This window comes from Oncorhynchus clarkii, chromosome 32 (genome assembly GCF_045791955.1).
Source record: "Oncorhynchus clarkii lewisi isolate Uvic-CL-2024 chromosome 32, UVic_Ocla_1.0, whole genome shotgun sequence".
In the NCBI taxonomy this organism is placed as follows: Eukaryota; Metazoa; Chordata; class Actinopteri; order Salmoniformes; family Salmonidae; genus Oncorhynchus; species Oncorhynchus clarkii.
Window position 1 is genome coordinate 12,791,082 of NC_092178.1, and position 15,253 is coordinate 12,806,334.

The window sequence follows — 15,253 nt, forward strand, 5'->3', positions numbered from 1 at the left end:
TTGTTAACCTGTTGCGACGACCAAACCCGGATCCCGGATTCTATTTATAGACCTAAGCTCATTACCATAACGCAACGTTAACTATTCATGAAAATCGCAAATGAAATGAAATAAATATGCTAGCTCTCAAGCTTAGCCTTTTGTTAACAACACTGTCATCTCAGATTTTCAAAATATGCTTTTCAACCATAGGAAAACAATCATTTGTGTAACAGTAGCTAGCTAGCGTAGCATTTAGCGTTAGCCTTAGCGTTAGCATTAGCGTTAGCATTTAGCAGGCAACTATCACAAAAACAAGTAAAGCCTTCAAATAAAATAACTTACCTTTGAAGAACTTCTGATGTTTTCAATGAGGAGACTCTCAGTTAGATAGCAGATGCTCCGTTTTTCCAAAAAGAGTCTTTGTGTATTAGAAATAGCTCCGTTTTGTACATCACATTTGGCTACCAAAAAAAAAAAAAAACGAAAATTCAGCCCTCAAAACGCAAACTTTTTTCCAAATTAACTCCATAATATCGACTGAAACATGGCAAACGTGGTTTAGAATCAATCCTCAAGGTGTTTTTCCACATATCTCTTCAATGATATATCCTTCGTGGAAGCCTGGTTTCTCCTTGCTCTCAAATGGAAAAATAATTGCACCTGGCTTTACGCTCCAATTTCGACGCAGGGACACCAGGCGGACACTTGGAAAATGTAGTCTCTTATGGTCAATCTTCCAATGATATGCCTACAAATACGTCACAATGCTGCTAACACTTTGGGGGAACGACAGAAAGTGTAGGCTCATTCCTTGCGCAATCACAGCCATATAAGGAGACAATGGAAAACAGAGCTTCAGAAATTCTGCTCATTTCCTGGTTGGTGCATCATCTTGGTTTCGCCTGTAGAATGAGTTCTGGGGCACTTACAGACAATATCTTTGCAGATTCTGAAACTTCAGAGTGTTTTCTTTCAAAAACTGTCAAGAATATGCATAGTCGAGCATCTTTTCGTGACAAAATATCGCGCTTAAAACGGGAACGTTTTTTATCCAAAAATGAAATAGCGCCCCTAGAGATCAAAGAGGTTAAGAAGAAATTTGTGGAGTGGTTGAAAATGAGTTTTAATAACTCCAAGTGTATGTAAACTTCCAAATTCAACTGTAAATGTATTTTTAAAATATATAGACCCGTTCCAAACGAACGGACCCGAGGACAACTAGACCCGTTCTGTATAGACTTGGTCAGATCCAGACCCAGTCCGATCTGATCCAAGTGATGGAAGCAGGCAGGGGAGGGGCCGTACTGGAGCGAGTGACCTACCTGCTGTAGAAGCCTACCTGTTGTAAGAGCCCACCTGTTGTAGGAGCCCACCTGTTGTAGGAGCCCACCTGTTGTAGAAGCCTACCTGTTGTAGAAGCCCACCTGTTGTAGGAGCCCACCTGTTGTAGGAGCCCACCTGTTGTAGGAGCCCACCTGTTGTATGAGCCTACCTGTTGTAGGAGCCTACCTGTTGTAGGAGCCTACCTGTTGTAGGAGCCCACCTGTTGTAGGAGCCCACCTGTTGTAGGAGCCCACCTGTTGTAGGAGCCTACCTGTTGTAGGAGCCTACCTGTTGTAGGAGCCCACCTGTTGTAGGAGCCTACCTGTTGTAGGAGCCCACCTGTTGTAGGAGCCTACCTTTTGCCTCTTGGTCATTCTAGTCTATTCATCTCCTTCAACTTTTAATTCCATCATTTTAATTCCATCTTCCATTGATTAGATATCCTCTAACTTTTGCCAAAAACTGAGGCTTTATGGCAGTATTGCCTCTTTGATGACTTATAATTGCCCAACAACGAGCTTCACCCGCCACTCATGAAAACCAAAGAGCAGCAGCATAAATTATAAAATCTCTCTCTCTCTCTCTCTATTGCATTCAGATCTTTTAGGGGACCTTCCAGACAAGTCAGTTAAAAGGACTCATATCCGAGACCTGTGACAATCATATCAGATCCAACCCAGACCGGTGACATTATTTAGAATTCTGGACCCGCTTGGGTCCCAGATGTATTGTCGTGTATTCGGGTACAGGCTCCGTGAACAGGCTCCAGGCTCCGTGAAGACCTGCAATGGTATCCCACAGGGCTCAAGTTTCAGTTTCACCATATGTTGTTTCTATGTTTCCCTCTCAATAACTGTGTACATGTATACTATGTGTGTGACCTTATAGAGTAGTTGTATATTAGATAGTGTTAGGTGGATGGTTGACCTGAGGTTGACCTCCGCTCTACATTATAGTGGGTATACTATGTTGGAAACAAGTTGCAATGAGAGTCTCATGAGGTTACTGGATAACATGAAACCAATGTGTTACTGCTGTTAAGTTTTACATAGCAATGGTATCTCCTTCTCTCTCTCCTCTCTCTCCTCTCTCTCTGTAGGATCTGCTAGTCGTCGTTGCTTGCTGGACGCTAATGGAGTTGCTTACTGGGGTCCTCCGAGCTTCGCCAGATGCGTCTCGATGGAATTCAGATATTTACATTTATCTGTAAGTTCCCCCTCATTTATTCAAATACGGTTGGTCTTGTATAACATGCTCAATGAGCCACCTGTGCCGCGATGTTATTGTGAATGCATTTTAGTAAGCTACCTTCTATCCAGATGGTACATAATAACACATAGACAACTAGCAGAAAGTCTTCTGTTCTTGTCATATTTAGTAGTAAGTCATAGCTAAGCCATTTGAACATTGTACATTTGAAATGCACATGTGCTTAATGTTGTCATTTTAGCATGTCTACCACTTCCTCAATATTTCCATCGCTATTTCAAAACTATGGACTTCCTTTCTTCTTCTAGCCTGTAAAATGAACAACTCAATGATTAAACAGATCGCTGTTTTAATAAATCATTTGTTCTCGAAGACTGACCTTGCCCAACAAAGGTTGAATAAATGAATTATTTTGACGCCCACATCGTATTTGTTTGACCGTCAATAGACGTGGGATTGTATTCATAAAGTGTCTTATAGTAAGAGTGCTGAGATCAGTTTTGCCTTTTAAAATGAATAATATTACATGAACATGTGGGGCCTGATCCTAGATCAGCACTCAACTCTGAGATGGTTTATGATTTCTGGCCCTGAATACTTTTCTGTGGAAAGTTTGTCCAGTCAGTCATAAGTAGCATTGTCATCCCTCTAAACACTTTCTCCCTCTCTAATGAGTTACTGCTTTCATCCATTGTTTAATGAATGCATTGGTTAATCATTGACTAATCTCTCATGGACAGATTCTCATGGAAGTTGAAACGGCAAGAATCTGTCAAGGCTCACATAGAGTGGTTACGAACAGCAGTAGTTCCTGGTTTTTGGTTTTCATCATTGATGATTTGGATGAATCAGGATTGGGCAAAGGCTTTGGTTAAACTGGCGCAGTGAAACAAAAATGTCCTTTTTGGCCATTATAAATACAAGTGAAATTAGCGGAAGGAGTGGTTTGGCCAAAAGTTTCCGTTTTACAAGGGAGGAAACTTCGCTTCCTTCCTTTACATAAAGGTAATCACAATAGTTAACAAGAAATTACACTTTCTTTTAGATAATTTTACTTCTAGGTAACTGAGATTAATCATCGACTGTCCTACTGCGTGACCTCTGACCGTCTGTCTCCATGGCGATAATGGAAGCCAGCGGGGTGGCCACCAGGCGTGCTGTGATTAGTTGATTGCACTGTTAGCCTAGGCCTGCGTTCACCACTAACCTTTCATTAGCATGGAGCTGCGGTTCATTAGGTTTGATTGCTGTTGTGACTGAAGATCACTGTTCTGTTCTGTGTGTGTGTGTGTGTGTATGTGTGTACGTGGATTTCAGTCAAAGTGTCATGCAGCATTGTGAAATACATAGAGTAGCCAGTATCTATCCAGTTATATCTGCAAAAATGCCTAATAAGGGCTTGGGGCTGAGGGTTAGAGTCTGAGTGTTAGGGGCTGAGGGCTAGGAGCTGAGGGCTAGGGAATAAGGGTTAGAGTCTGAGTGTTCGGCGCTGAGTGTTAGGGGCTGAGGGCTAGGGGCTGAGGGCTAGGGGCTGAGTGCTAGGGGCTGAGGGCTAGGGGCTGAGGGCTAGTGGCTGAGGGCTAGGAGCTGAGGGCTAGGGGCTGAGGGTTAGAGTCTGAGTGTTAGGGGCTGAGGGCTAGGGGCTAGGGGCTGAGGGCTAGGGGCTGAGGGTTAGAGTAGGGGCTGAGGGAGCTGAGGGTTAGGGGGCTGAGTGAGGGGCTGAGGGCTAGGGGCTGAGGGCTAGGGGCTGAGGGCTAGGGGCTGAGGGCTAGGGGCTGAGGGCTAGGGGCTGAGGGCTAAGGGCTAGGGGCTGTTGGCTAGGGGCTGAGGGCTAGGGGCTGAGGGCTAGGGGCTGAGGGCTAGTGGCTGAGGGCTAGGAGCTGAGGGCTAGGGAATGAGGGTTAGAGTCTGAGTGTTAGGGGATCAGGGCAGAGGGCTAGGGGCTGAAGGCTAGGGGCTGAGGGCTAGGGGCTGAGGGCTAGGGGCTGAGGGCTAGGGGCTGAGGGCTAGGGGCTGAGGGCTAGGGACTGAGGGCTAGTGGCTGAGGGCTAGGAGCTGAGGGCTAGGGGCTGAGGGCTAGGGGCTGAGTGTTACTGGCTGAGGGCTAGGAGCTGAGGGCTAGCTGAGGGCTAGGGGCTGAGTGTTAGGGGCTGAGGGTTAGAGTCTGAGTGTTAGGGGCTGAGGGCTAGGGGCTGAGGGCTAGGGACTGAGGGCTAGGGGCTGAGGGCTAGTGGCTGAGGGCTAGGAGCTGAGGGCTACGGAATGAGGGTTAGAGTCTGAGTGTTACTGGCTGAGGGCTGAGCTGAGGGCTAGGGGCTGAGGGCTAGGGGCTGAGTGTTAGGGGCTGAGGGTTAGAGTCTGAGTGTTAGGGGCTGAGGGCTAGGGGCTGAGGGCTAGGGGCTGAGGGCTAGGGGCTGAGGGCTGAGGCTAGGGGCTGAGGGCTAGGGGCTGAGTGTTAGGGGCTGAGGGTTAGAGTCTGAGTGTTAGGGGCTAGGGGCTGAGGGCTAGGGGCTGAGGGCTAGGGGCTGTTAGGGGCTGAGGGCTAGGGGCTGAGGGCTAGGGTCTGAGGGCTAGGGGCTGAGGGCTAGGGGCTGAGGGAGGAGCTAGGGGCTGAGGGCTAGGAGCTGAGGGCTAGGGAATGAGGGTTAGAGTGAGTGTTACTGGCTGAGGGCTAGGGGCTGAGGGCTAGGGGCTGAGGGCTAGTGGCTGAGGGCTAGGAGCTGAGGGCTACGGAATGAGGGTTAGAGTCTGAGTGTTACTGGCTGAGGGCTAGGGGCTGAGGGCTAGGGGCTGAGGGCTAGTGGCTGAGGGCTAGGAGCTGAGGGCTAGGGAATTAGGGTTAGAGTCTGAGTGTTAGGGGCTGAGGGCTAGGGGCTGAGGGCTAGGGGCTGAGGGCTAGTGGCTGAGGGCTAGGATCTGAGGGCTATGGAATGAGGGTTAGAGTCTGAGTGTTACTGGCTGAGGGCTAGGAGCTGAGGGCTAGGGGCTGAGTGCTAGGGGCTGAGTGTTAGGGGCTGAGGGCTAGGTACTGGGGGCTGTGGGCTGAGGGCTAGGTACTGGGGGCTAGGGCCTGAGGGCTAGCTAGGGGTTGGGGGCTAGGGGCTAAGGGCAGAGGGCTAGGGGCTGAAGGCTAGGGGCTGAGGGCTAGGGGCTGAGGGCTAGGGGCTGAGGGCTAGGGGCTGAGGGCTCGGAGCTGAGAGGTAGAGAATGAGGGCTATGGGCTGAAGGCTGAGGGATAGGTGCTGAGGGATAGGTGCTGAGGGATAGGAGCTGAGGGCTAGGAGCTGAGGGCTAGGGTCTGAGGGCTAGGTGCTGAGGGCTAGGGGCTGAGGGCTATGTGCTGAGGGCTAGGTGCTGAGGGCTAGGAGCTGAGGGCTAGGGGTTGAGGCCTAGGAGCTTAGGGCTAGGGGCTGAGGGCTAGGGGCTGAGGGCTAGGGGCTGAGGGCTAGGTACTGTGGGCTGAGGGCTAGGTACTGGGGGCTAGGGGCTGAGGGCTGAGGGATAGGTGCTGAGGGCTAGGTGCTGAGGGCTAGGTGCTGAGGGCTAGGTGCTTAAGGACAGGGGCTGAGGGGTAGGTACTTGACCAAGATACTGGTCATTTATGACATTCATTACCCTTACATACCTATAATACCTACTGATCCCAAGCAAAGATAGATTAAAATGGATAAGAAGCCTCAGATCTTTCTCTCTCTACTCTTTGCTCTCTACCTTACCTCTATCTCTCTCTCTCTCTCTCTCTCTCTTTTTCTGTACTCTCTACCTCACCTCTATCTACTCTCTACATCACCTCCATCTCTCTCCCTCTGCTCTCTTCCTCACCTATATCTCTCTCTCTACTCTCTACCTCACCTCTCTCTCTCTCTCTCTCTGCTCTCTACCTCACCTCTATCTCTTTCTCTCTGCTCTCTACCTCACCTCTATCTCTCTCTCTCTCTCTCTCTCTCTCTCTCTCTCTCTCTCTCTCTCTCTCTCTCTCTCTCTCTCTCTCTCTCTCTCTCTCTCTCTCTCTCTCTCTTTCTGTACTCTCTACCTCACCTCTATCTACTCTCTACATCACCTCCATCTCTCTCCCTCTGCTCTCTTCCTCACCTATATCTCTCTCTCTACTCTCTACCTCACCTCTCTCTCTCTCTATCTCTGCTCTCTACCTCACCTCTATCTCTTTCACTCTGCTCTCTACCTCACCTCTATCTCTCTCTCTTTCTCTCTCTCTCTCTCTCTCTCTCTCTCTCTCTCTCTCTCTCCCTCTCTCTCTGTACTCTCTACCTCACCTCCATCTCTCTCTCTGCTCTCTACCTCACCTCTCTCTCTCTCTCTACTCTCTACCTCACCTCTCTCTCTCTCTACTCTCTACCTCACCTCTATATTTCTCTCTACTCTCTACCTCACCTCTATCTCTCTCTCTACCCTCTACCTCACCTCTATCTCTCTCTCTACCTCACCTCTCTCTCTCTCTACTCTCTACCTCACCTCTATCTCTCTCTCTACTCTATCTCTCTCTCTATATCTCTCTCTCTACATCACCTCCATCTCTCTCTATCTCTTTCTCTCTCTCTTTCTCTTGTTCTCTCTCTCTCTTTCTCTTGTTCTCTCCCCCTCTCTCCCTCCCCATCTCTCTCTAACCCGTGTTTCTATACCCCCTCTCCTCCCATGCTGTCTCCAGTTGCGAGAGCATCTTGCGAAGGGTCAGAGGACCCTGGCTGGAGAGGGCATGTCTCAGGTCGTGAGGAATCTCCTGGAGCTCTTACAGAGGAGGAGCTACTACAGCGGTGACCTCCTGTTCTCCACGGAGATTCTCCGAAATGTGACGGACACCTTCAAGAGAGCAACCTACATCCCAGCTCCCGACGACACACAGGTGGGTGGGGAGGACACAAATACACACCCACACACACCCACACACACACACACACGCACGCACGCACGCACGCAAACACACACACACACACACACATATACACACGCACAAACACACACACACACACACACACACACACACACACACACACACACACACACACACACACACACAAACGTTCAAGAGAGCAAACTACAGCTCCTGACAACTCGCAGGTGGGTGACATATACAGACAGATAAAACACACACACCTACGGGGAGAAAACAGACAGATAAAACACACACACACCTACAGGGAGAAAACAGACAGATACAACACACACCTACATCCCTACAAGTTGCATGTACACTCACACCCCTCAGCTCCCCAATAGTCAACCCTCCTCTTCTCTTTCCTCAGAAATTCTTCCAGGTAGTCAGCGCTATGTTGGACATGGAAAACCTTGAGAAGTGGGAAGACGCTCATCAGGTAGGGTTTTAAACTGTTGTTTTAGTGTGTGTGTGTGTGTGTGTGTGTGTGTGTGTGTGTGTGTGTGTGTGTGTGTGTGTGTGTGTGTATCAGAGTGTCTGGCTCTGTCACAGTTGGATGAATTTGATAGCAGTGTTTATGTCATTATCAGAAGAGTCGTAAAAACACACCTGTTTACAATTCAGCACGGATCATATTCCAAACTGTGTGCATACTGACAACCTGTGTGTGTGTGTGTGTGTGTGTGTGTGTGTGTGTGTGTGTGTGTGTGTGTGTGTGTGTGTGTGTGTGTGTGTGTGTGTGTGTGTGTGTGTGTGTGTGTGTGTGTGTGTGTGAGTGAGTGAGTGAGACTACCAGAACCCATTGGATTATCCAATTACCTTGAATGAGCTACAGGACAAAATACAAACCCTACAACCCATAAAGGCATGTGGTGTTGATGGTATCCTGAAATGAAATTCTGAAATATACAGACAACAAATTCCAATTGGCTATACTAAAACTCTTTAACATCATCCTTAGCTCTGGCATCTTCCCCAATATTTAGGCTACCTGGGGCGGCAGGAAGCCTAGTTGTTAGAGCGTGGGACTAGTAACCAAAAGGTTGCTAGATTGAGTCCCCAAGCTGACAAGGTAAAACATATTGTTCTGCCCCTGACCAAGGCAATGAGCCCACTGTTCCTAGGCTGTCATTGTAAAATAAGAATTTGTTCTTAACTGACTTGCCTAGTTAAATGAAGGTAAAAATAAATATATATATTTGGAATCAAGGAAAAGTGTTTGACCCTAATAACTGCCATATGTACATACGTGTCAACAGCAACCTTGGGAAAATTAACAGCAGACTTCTACATTTCCTCAGTGAAAACAATCTACTGAGCAAATGTCAAATTGTCTTTTTTTACCAAATTATCGTACAACAGACCATGTATTCACCCTGCACAACCTAATTGACAAACAAACAAACCAAAACAAAGGCAAAGTCTTCTCATGCTTTGTTGACTTCAAAAAATCCTTTGACTCAATTTGGCATGAGGGTCTGCTATACAAATTGATGGAAAGTGGTGTTGGGGGAAAAATATACGACATTATAAAATCCATGTACACAAACAGGAAGTGTACGGTTAAAATAGGCAAAAAACACACACATTTCTTCCCACAGGGCCGTGGGGTGAGACAGGAATGCAGCTAAAGCTCCACCCTCTTCAACATATATCAACGAATTGGCGAGGGCACTAGAACAGTCTGCAGCACCCGGCCTCACTCTACTAGACTAGAATCTGCACAGATTCTGCCAGACCTGGGCCCTGACAGTAAATCTCAGTAAGACCAAAATAATGGTGTTCCAAAAAAGGTCCAGTCGCCAGGACTACAAATTCCATCTAGACACCATTGCCCTAGAGCACACAAAACAACTATACATACCTTTTCCTAAACATCAGTGCCACAGGTAACTTCCACAAAGCTATGAATGATCTGAGAGACAAGGCAAGAAGGGCATTCCATGCCATCAAAAGGAACATAAAATGTGACATACCAAATAGGATCTGGCTAAAAGTACTTAAATCAGTTGTATAACCCATTGCCCTTTATTGTTGTGAGGTCTGGGGTCCGCTCACCAACAAGAATTCACAAAATGGGACAAACACTAAATTGAGGCTCTGCATGCAGGAATCTGCAAAAACATCCTCTGTGTACAACGTAGAACACCAAACAATGCATGCAGAGCAGAATTGGGCCGATACCCACTGATTATCAAAAACCACCTAAAAGGAAACGATTCCCAAACCTTCCATAACAAAGCCATCACCTACAGAGAGATGAACCTGGAGAAGAGTCCCCTAAGCAAGCTGGTCTTGGGGCTCTGTTCACAAACACAAACACCCCACAGAGCCCCAGGACAGCAAAACAATTAGACCCAACCAAATCATGAGAAAAAAAAAGATAATTACTTGACACATTGTAAAGAATTAACAAAAGAAGAAAGCAAACTAGAGTTCTATTTCAAACTAAACAGAGAGTACACAGTGGCAGAATACCTGACCACTGTGACTGACCCAGTACAGACTCAGTGAGCATAGCCTTGCTGTTGAGAAAGACCGCTGCAGGCAGACCTGGCTCTCAAGAGAAGACAGGCTATGTGCACACTGCCCACAAAATGAGGTTGAAACTGAGCTGCACTTCCTGTCCTCCTGCCCAATGTATGACCATATTAGGGACACATATTTCCCTCAAATTACACAGATCCACAAAGAATTCGAAAACAAACCCGATTTTTATAAACTCCAATATCTACTAGGTGAAATACCACAGTGTGCCATCACAGCAGCAAGATGTGTGACCTGTTGCCACAAGTAAAGGTCAACCAGTGAAGAACAAACACCATTGTAAATACAACACATATTTATGCTAATTGTTCTTTAAACATTTGCACATCGTTACAACACTGTATATACACACAGTGGGGAGAACAAGTATTTGATACACTGCCGATTTTGCAGGTTTTCCTACTTACAAAGCATGTAGAGGTCTGTAATTTTTATCACAGGTACACTTCAACTGTGAGAGACGGAATCTAAAACAAAAATCCAGAAATCACATTGTATGATTTTTAAGTAATTAATTTGCATTTTATTGCATGACATAAGTATTTGATACATCAGAAAAGCAGAACTTAATATTTGGTACAGAAACCTTTGTTTGCAATTACAGAGATCATACGTTTCCTGTAGTTCTTGTGTGTGTGTGCGCACATCCATATTTAGTTGTTAAACGATGCATATGACCCCAATGCACATGCTATATCCCCCAACATACATTTTATCATAACACCATTATCATGGCACACAACAACAGCACACATGAGATAATGCCCAGTCAGCGTGGCGGAAGGTAGCCATGTGGTCAGAGTGTTGGGTCAATAACCGAAAGGTTGCTAGATCAAATCCCTGATCTGACAAGGTAAAAAAAGGCAGTTAACCCACTGTTCCTAGGCTGTCATTGTAAATAAGAATATGTTCTTTAACTGGCTTGCGTAGTTAAATAAAACATTTATTTTTAAATCACAACAGCACATGTAACATAATGCCCCCAACATACAGTTGAAGTTGGAAGTTTACATACACCTTAGCCAGATACATTTAAACTCAGTTTTTCACAATTCCTGACATTTAATCCTAGTAAAAATTCCCTATCTTAGGTCAGTTTATTTTAAGAATGTGAAATGTCAGAATAACAGTAGAGAGAATGATTTATTTCAGCTTTTAATTATTTCATCATATTCCCAGTGGGTCAGATGTTTACATACACTCAATTAGTATTTGGTAGCATTGCCTTTAAATTGTTTAACTTCGATGAAACGTTTTGGATAGCCTTCCACAAGCTTCCCACCATAAGTTGGTTGAATTTTCGCCCATTCCTCCTGACAGAGCTGGTGTAACTGAGTCAGGTTTGTATGCCTCCTTGCTCGCACACGCTTTTTCAGTTCTGCCCACAAATTGTCTATAGGATTGAGGTCAGGGCTTTGTGATGGCCACTCCAATACCTTTACTGTGTTGTCCTTAAGCCATTTTGCCACAACTTTGGAAGTATACTTGGGGTCACTGCCCATTTTGAAGACCCATTTGCGACCAAGCTTTAACTTCCTGACTGATGTCTTGAGATGTTGCTTCAATATATCCACATAATTTTCCTGCCTCATGAAGCCATCTATTTTGTGAAGTGCACTAGTCCCTCCTGCAGCAACGCACCCCCACAACATGATGCTGCCACCCCCATGCTTCACGGTTGGGATGGTGTTCAAATCAAATTACAAATCAAATTTATTTATAAAGCCCTTCTTACATCAGCTGATTTCTCAAAATGCTGTACAGAAACCCAGCCTAAAACCCCAAACAGCAAGCAATGCAGGTGTAGAAGCATGTGTTCTTCGGCTTTCAAGCCTCCACCTTTTTCCTCCAAACATGATGATGGTCATTATGGCCAAACAGTTCTATTTTTGTTAAATCAGAACAAAAAGTATGATCTTTGTCCCCATGTGCAGTTACAAACCGTAGTCTGGCATTTTTTTATGGTGGTTTTGGAGCAGTGGCTGCTTCCTTGCTGAGTGGCCTTTCAGGTTATGTCGATATAGGACTCCTTTTACTGTGGATATAGATACTTTTGTACCTGTTTCCTCCAGCATCTTCACAGGGTCCTTTGCTTTTGTTCTGGGATTTATTTGCACTTTTTGCACCAAAGTATGTTCATCTCTAGGAGACAGGTTGCATCTCCTTCCTGAGCGGTATGGCGGCTGTGTGGTCCTGTGGTGTTTGTACTTGCGTACTATTGTTTGTACAGATAAACGTGGTACCATCAGGCGTTTGGAAATTGCTCCCAAGGATTAACCAGACTTGTGGAGGTCTGCATTTTTTTCTGAGGCCTTGGCTGATTTCTTTATATTTTCCCATGATGTCAAGCAAAGAGGCACAGAGTTTGAAGGTAGGCCTTGAAATACATCCACAGGTACACCTCCAATTGACTCAAATTATGTAAATTAGCCTATCAGAAGCTTCTAAAGCCATGACATAATTTTCTGGAATTTTCCAAGCTGTTTGAAGGCACAGTCAACTTAGTGTATGTAAACTTCCGACTTCAATTGTACATTTTATCATAACACACATATCCATTATCATAACACTCAACAACAGCACACATGCGTACACAGACTGAGATAGCTGCTTTTCTGAGGAACGTTTTAGTTACCACCTACCTTAGTTCAATGTGTGGACTAAGATGCTCTGGATAAGAGTGTCTGTTTAATGACCACACGTGAAGAGAGAGTGAGAGAGCACAGTATTGAAATATTAATGCGGTAATTATGGTGATGATGTTTTGACAATCAAATGAGACGATACGCGGCAATCAAGCCACTGCAAAACAATCAAGTCATGATCTTCCCATACTCTACTGATACCAATACCTTAGGCTGGGTTTCCTATGGCACCCTATCTATAATAGTGCACTATATAGGGAATATGGTGTAATTTGGGATTCCGACTCAGCAGACATACAGTAAAAGGCATTATGTCCCATGTCTGCTAATTAGCTGCACTTAGCATACGGGGCTAACGAGTGTGAGCAAGCCAATGACTGTTGTAATGTGTTGGGGGTATAGAGGTTATTGGTGATTCTTTAGCTGTGACACTTCCTTCTGGCCAACATGAATTTCACAGAAACAGAAGATACACTTAGACTGGTGTATGAACTGAGAGAGAGAGAACGAGAGAGAATGACAGTCGGTAATTCAATATTTGTCTATGAAAGAAAGTTGTTTTCATTATATTGTTCTCTCTGTCTTTCTCATACTCTCCCTTCTCTCCCCCTCCTCCCCCTTCTCTCTCTCTTTCTCTCTCTTTCTCTCTCTCTCTCTATCTCTCTCTCTCTCTCTCTCTCTCTCTCTCTCTCTCTCTCTCTCTCTCTCTCTCTCTCTCTCTCTCTCTCTCTCTCTCTCTCTCTCTCTCTCTCTCTCTCTCTCTCTCTCTCTCTCTATCTCTCTCTCTCTCTCTCTCTCTCTTTCTCTCTCTCTCTCCTCTCTCTCTCTATCTCTCTCTCTCTCTCTCTCTCTCGCTTCCCCATGCCCAGGTTTCTCCTGGTACGGCCCATCTCATGCGTATCTTGGAGGACTTCATCCATCTGATTGGAGAGGATCAGAAACCCTTCCAGAGTTTCCTGGTGGTCACCAATAACCTCAGTGAGTAGTCAGTTTAACACTCACAGGTAGGGGTGCAAATTTCCAGTAACTTTCCCCAAACTCCCAGGTTTTCAAGAAATCCTGGTTAGAGGATTCCAGTTTTTCCTGCTTATTCTCTTTGGGTGTCTTATTCCCTATGGGTGTCTTATTCCCTGTGGGTGTCTTATTCCCCGTGGGCGTCTTATTCCCTGTAGGCGTCTTATTCCCTGTGGGCGTCTTGCTCCCTGTAGGCGTCTTATTCCCTGTGGGTGTCTTATTCCCTGTGGGTGTCTTATTCCCTGTGGGCGTCTTATTCCCCGTGGGCGTCTTATTCCCCGTAGGCGTCTTATTCCCCGTGGGCGTCTTATTCCCTGTAGGCGTCTTATTCCCTGTGGGCGTCTTACTCCCTGTAGGCGTCTTATTCCCTGTGGGTGTCTTATTCCCTGTGGGTGTCTTATTCCCTGTGGGTGTCTTATTCCCTGTGGGTGTCTTATTCCCTGTGGGTGTCTTATTGCCTGTGTGTGTCTTATTCCCTGTGGGTGTCTTATTCCCTGTGGGTGTCTTATTCCCTGTGGGTGTCTTATTCCCTGTCGGTGTCTTATTCCCTGTGGGTATCTTATTCCCTGTGGGTATCTTATTCCCAGTGGGTATCTTATTCCCTGTTGTTATCTTGTTCCCTGTGGGTATCTTATTCCCTGTGGGTGTCTTGTTCCCTGTGGGTATCTAATTCCCAGTGGGTATCTTGTTACCTGTGGGTATCTTGTTCCCTGTGGGTATCTTGTTCCCTGTGGGTATCTTATTCCCAGTGGGTATCTTGTTCCCTGTGGGTGTCTTATTCCCAGTGGGTATCTTATTCGCAGTGGGTATCTTGTTCCCTGTCGGTGTCTTATTCCCAGTGGGTATCTTGTTCCCTGTGGGAATCTAATTAGTGTGATAAAGAATCCCCATTAAAATCTTTGAGTTTAAGCTAGAGATGCGTTGGATACGTCTCAATCCACTGCATACGCCGAAGTCGCACTTCCTCATCTGCTGTGAAAGGTGACAGAGCTAGCACAGTGTGTGTCAGACCATCCCGAAAATCAGTCTTCTCACAAAATGGTGACTCGTCTGAAGTCGATTCAGACGATCTGACAACTTCTGTAGCGTCCGAACAGTTTTGGCTACACACTAATATGAGGGAAAGGTGAGATTCTCATGAACACGCCCGTGATGGTTGTTTTGCTATTGGACATCCACAGGCCTCACAATACTCCTCACAATACTCCGGTACCAAATCCAATTTCCACATCAAATAATTTTTTATACTTCAAGGGGTCTTAAAATTGAAAATCAAATAGCAAAATGATCCTTGGTTTGACCTTCTTAAAACAATTCCATATAGATTAGTAGTAACCCCCCGGCTTAGACAGGGCTTACTATAGACTGAAATGGGTTATTCCCTGTGGTTATCTTATTCCCTCTGGATATCTTGGGGAAATGTAACAGTATTTTTGCAGTCTTACCCTCAGCACTCCCAATTGTCAGCAATCATAACTCAAATAAGTTTGCCTTTCCATTAGTCAGCACCTCTCTACCTATTTTGGGTGTTCGTCAACTCATGATTTTATTTTTCTCCATATAGATAACGATATGTTTTATCTCCATAGTGATAACAATATGTTTTGTCTCCATAGAGATAACGATGTGTTTTGTCTCCATA

The 15,253-nt window shown here is 45.7% G+C and overlaps 1 protein-coding gene across 1 annotated transcript in view; it reads left to right on the forward strand.

Moving 5' to 3' along the window:
- Nucleotides 1-15,253, forward strand: part of LOC139391896 (adhesion G protein-coupled receptor B2-like) — a 253,496-nt gene that overhangs the window by 46,284 nt on the left and 191,959 nt on the right. The window contains exons 6-9 of the mRNA XM_071139514.1: nt 2,405-2,511; nt 7,181-7,375; nt 7,776-7,844; nt 13,467-13,575. Of these exons, the coding sequence (XP_070995615.1) occupies nt 2,405-2,511; nt 7,181-7,375; nt 7,776-7,844; nt 13,467-13,575 (480 nt within the window). The remainder of the gene's footprint in view (nt 1-2,404; nt 2,512-7,180; nt 7,376-7,775; nt 7,845-13,466; nt 13,576-15,253) is intronic.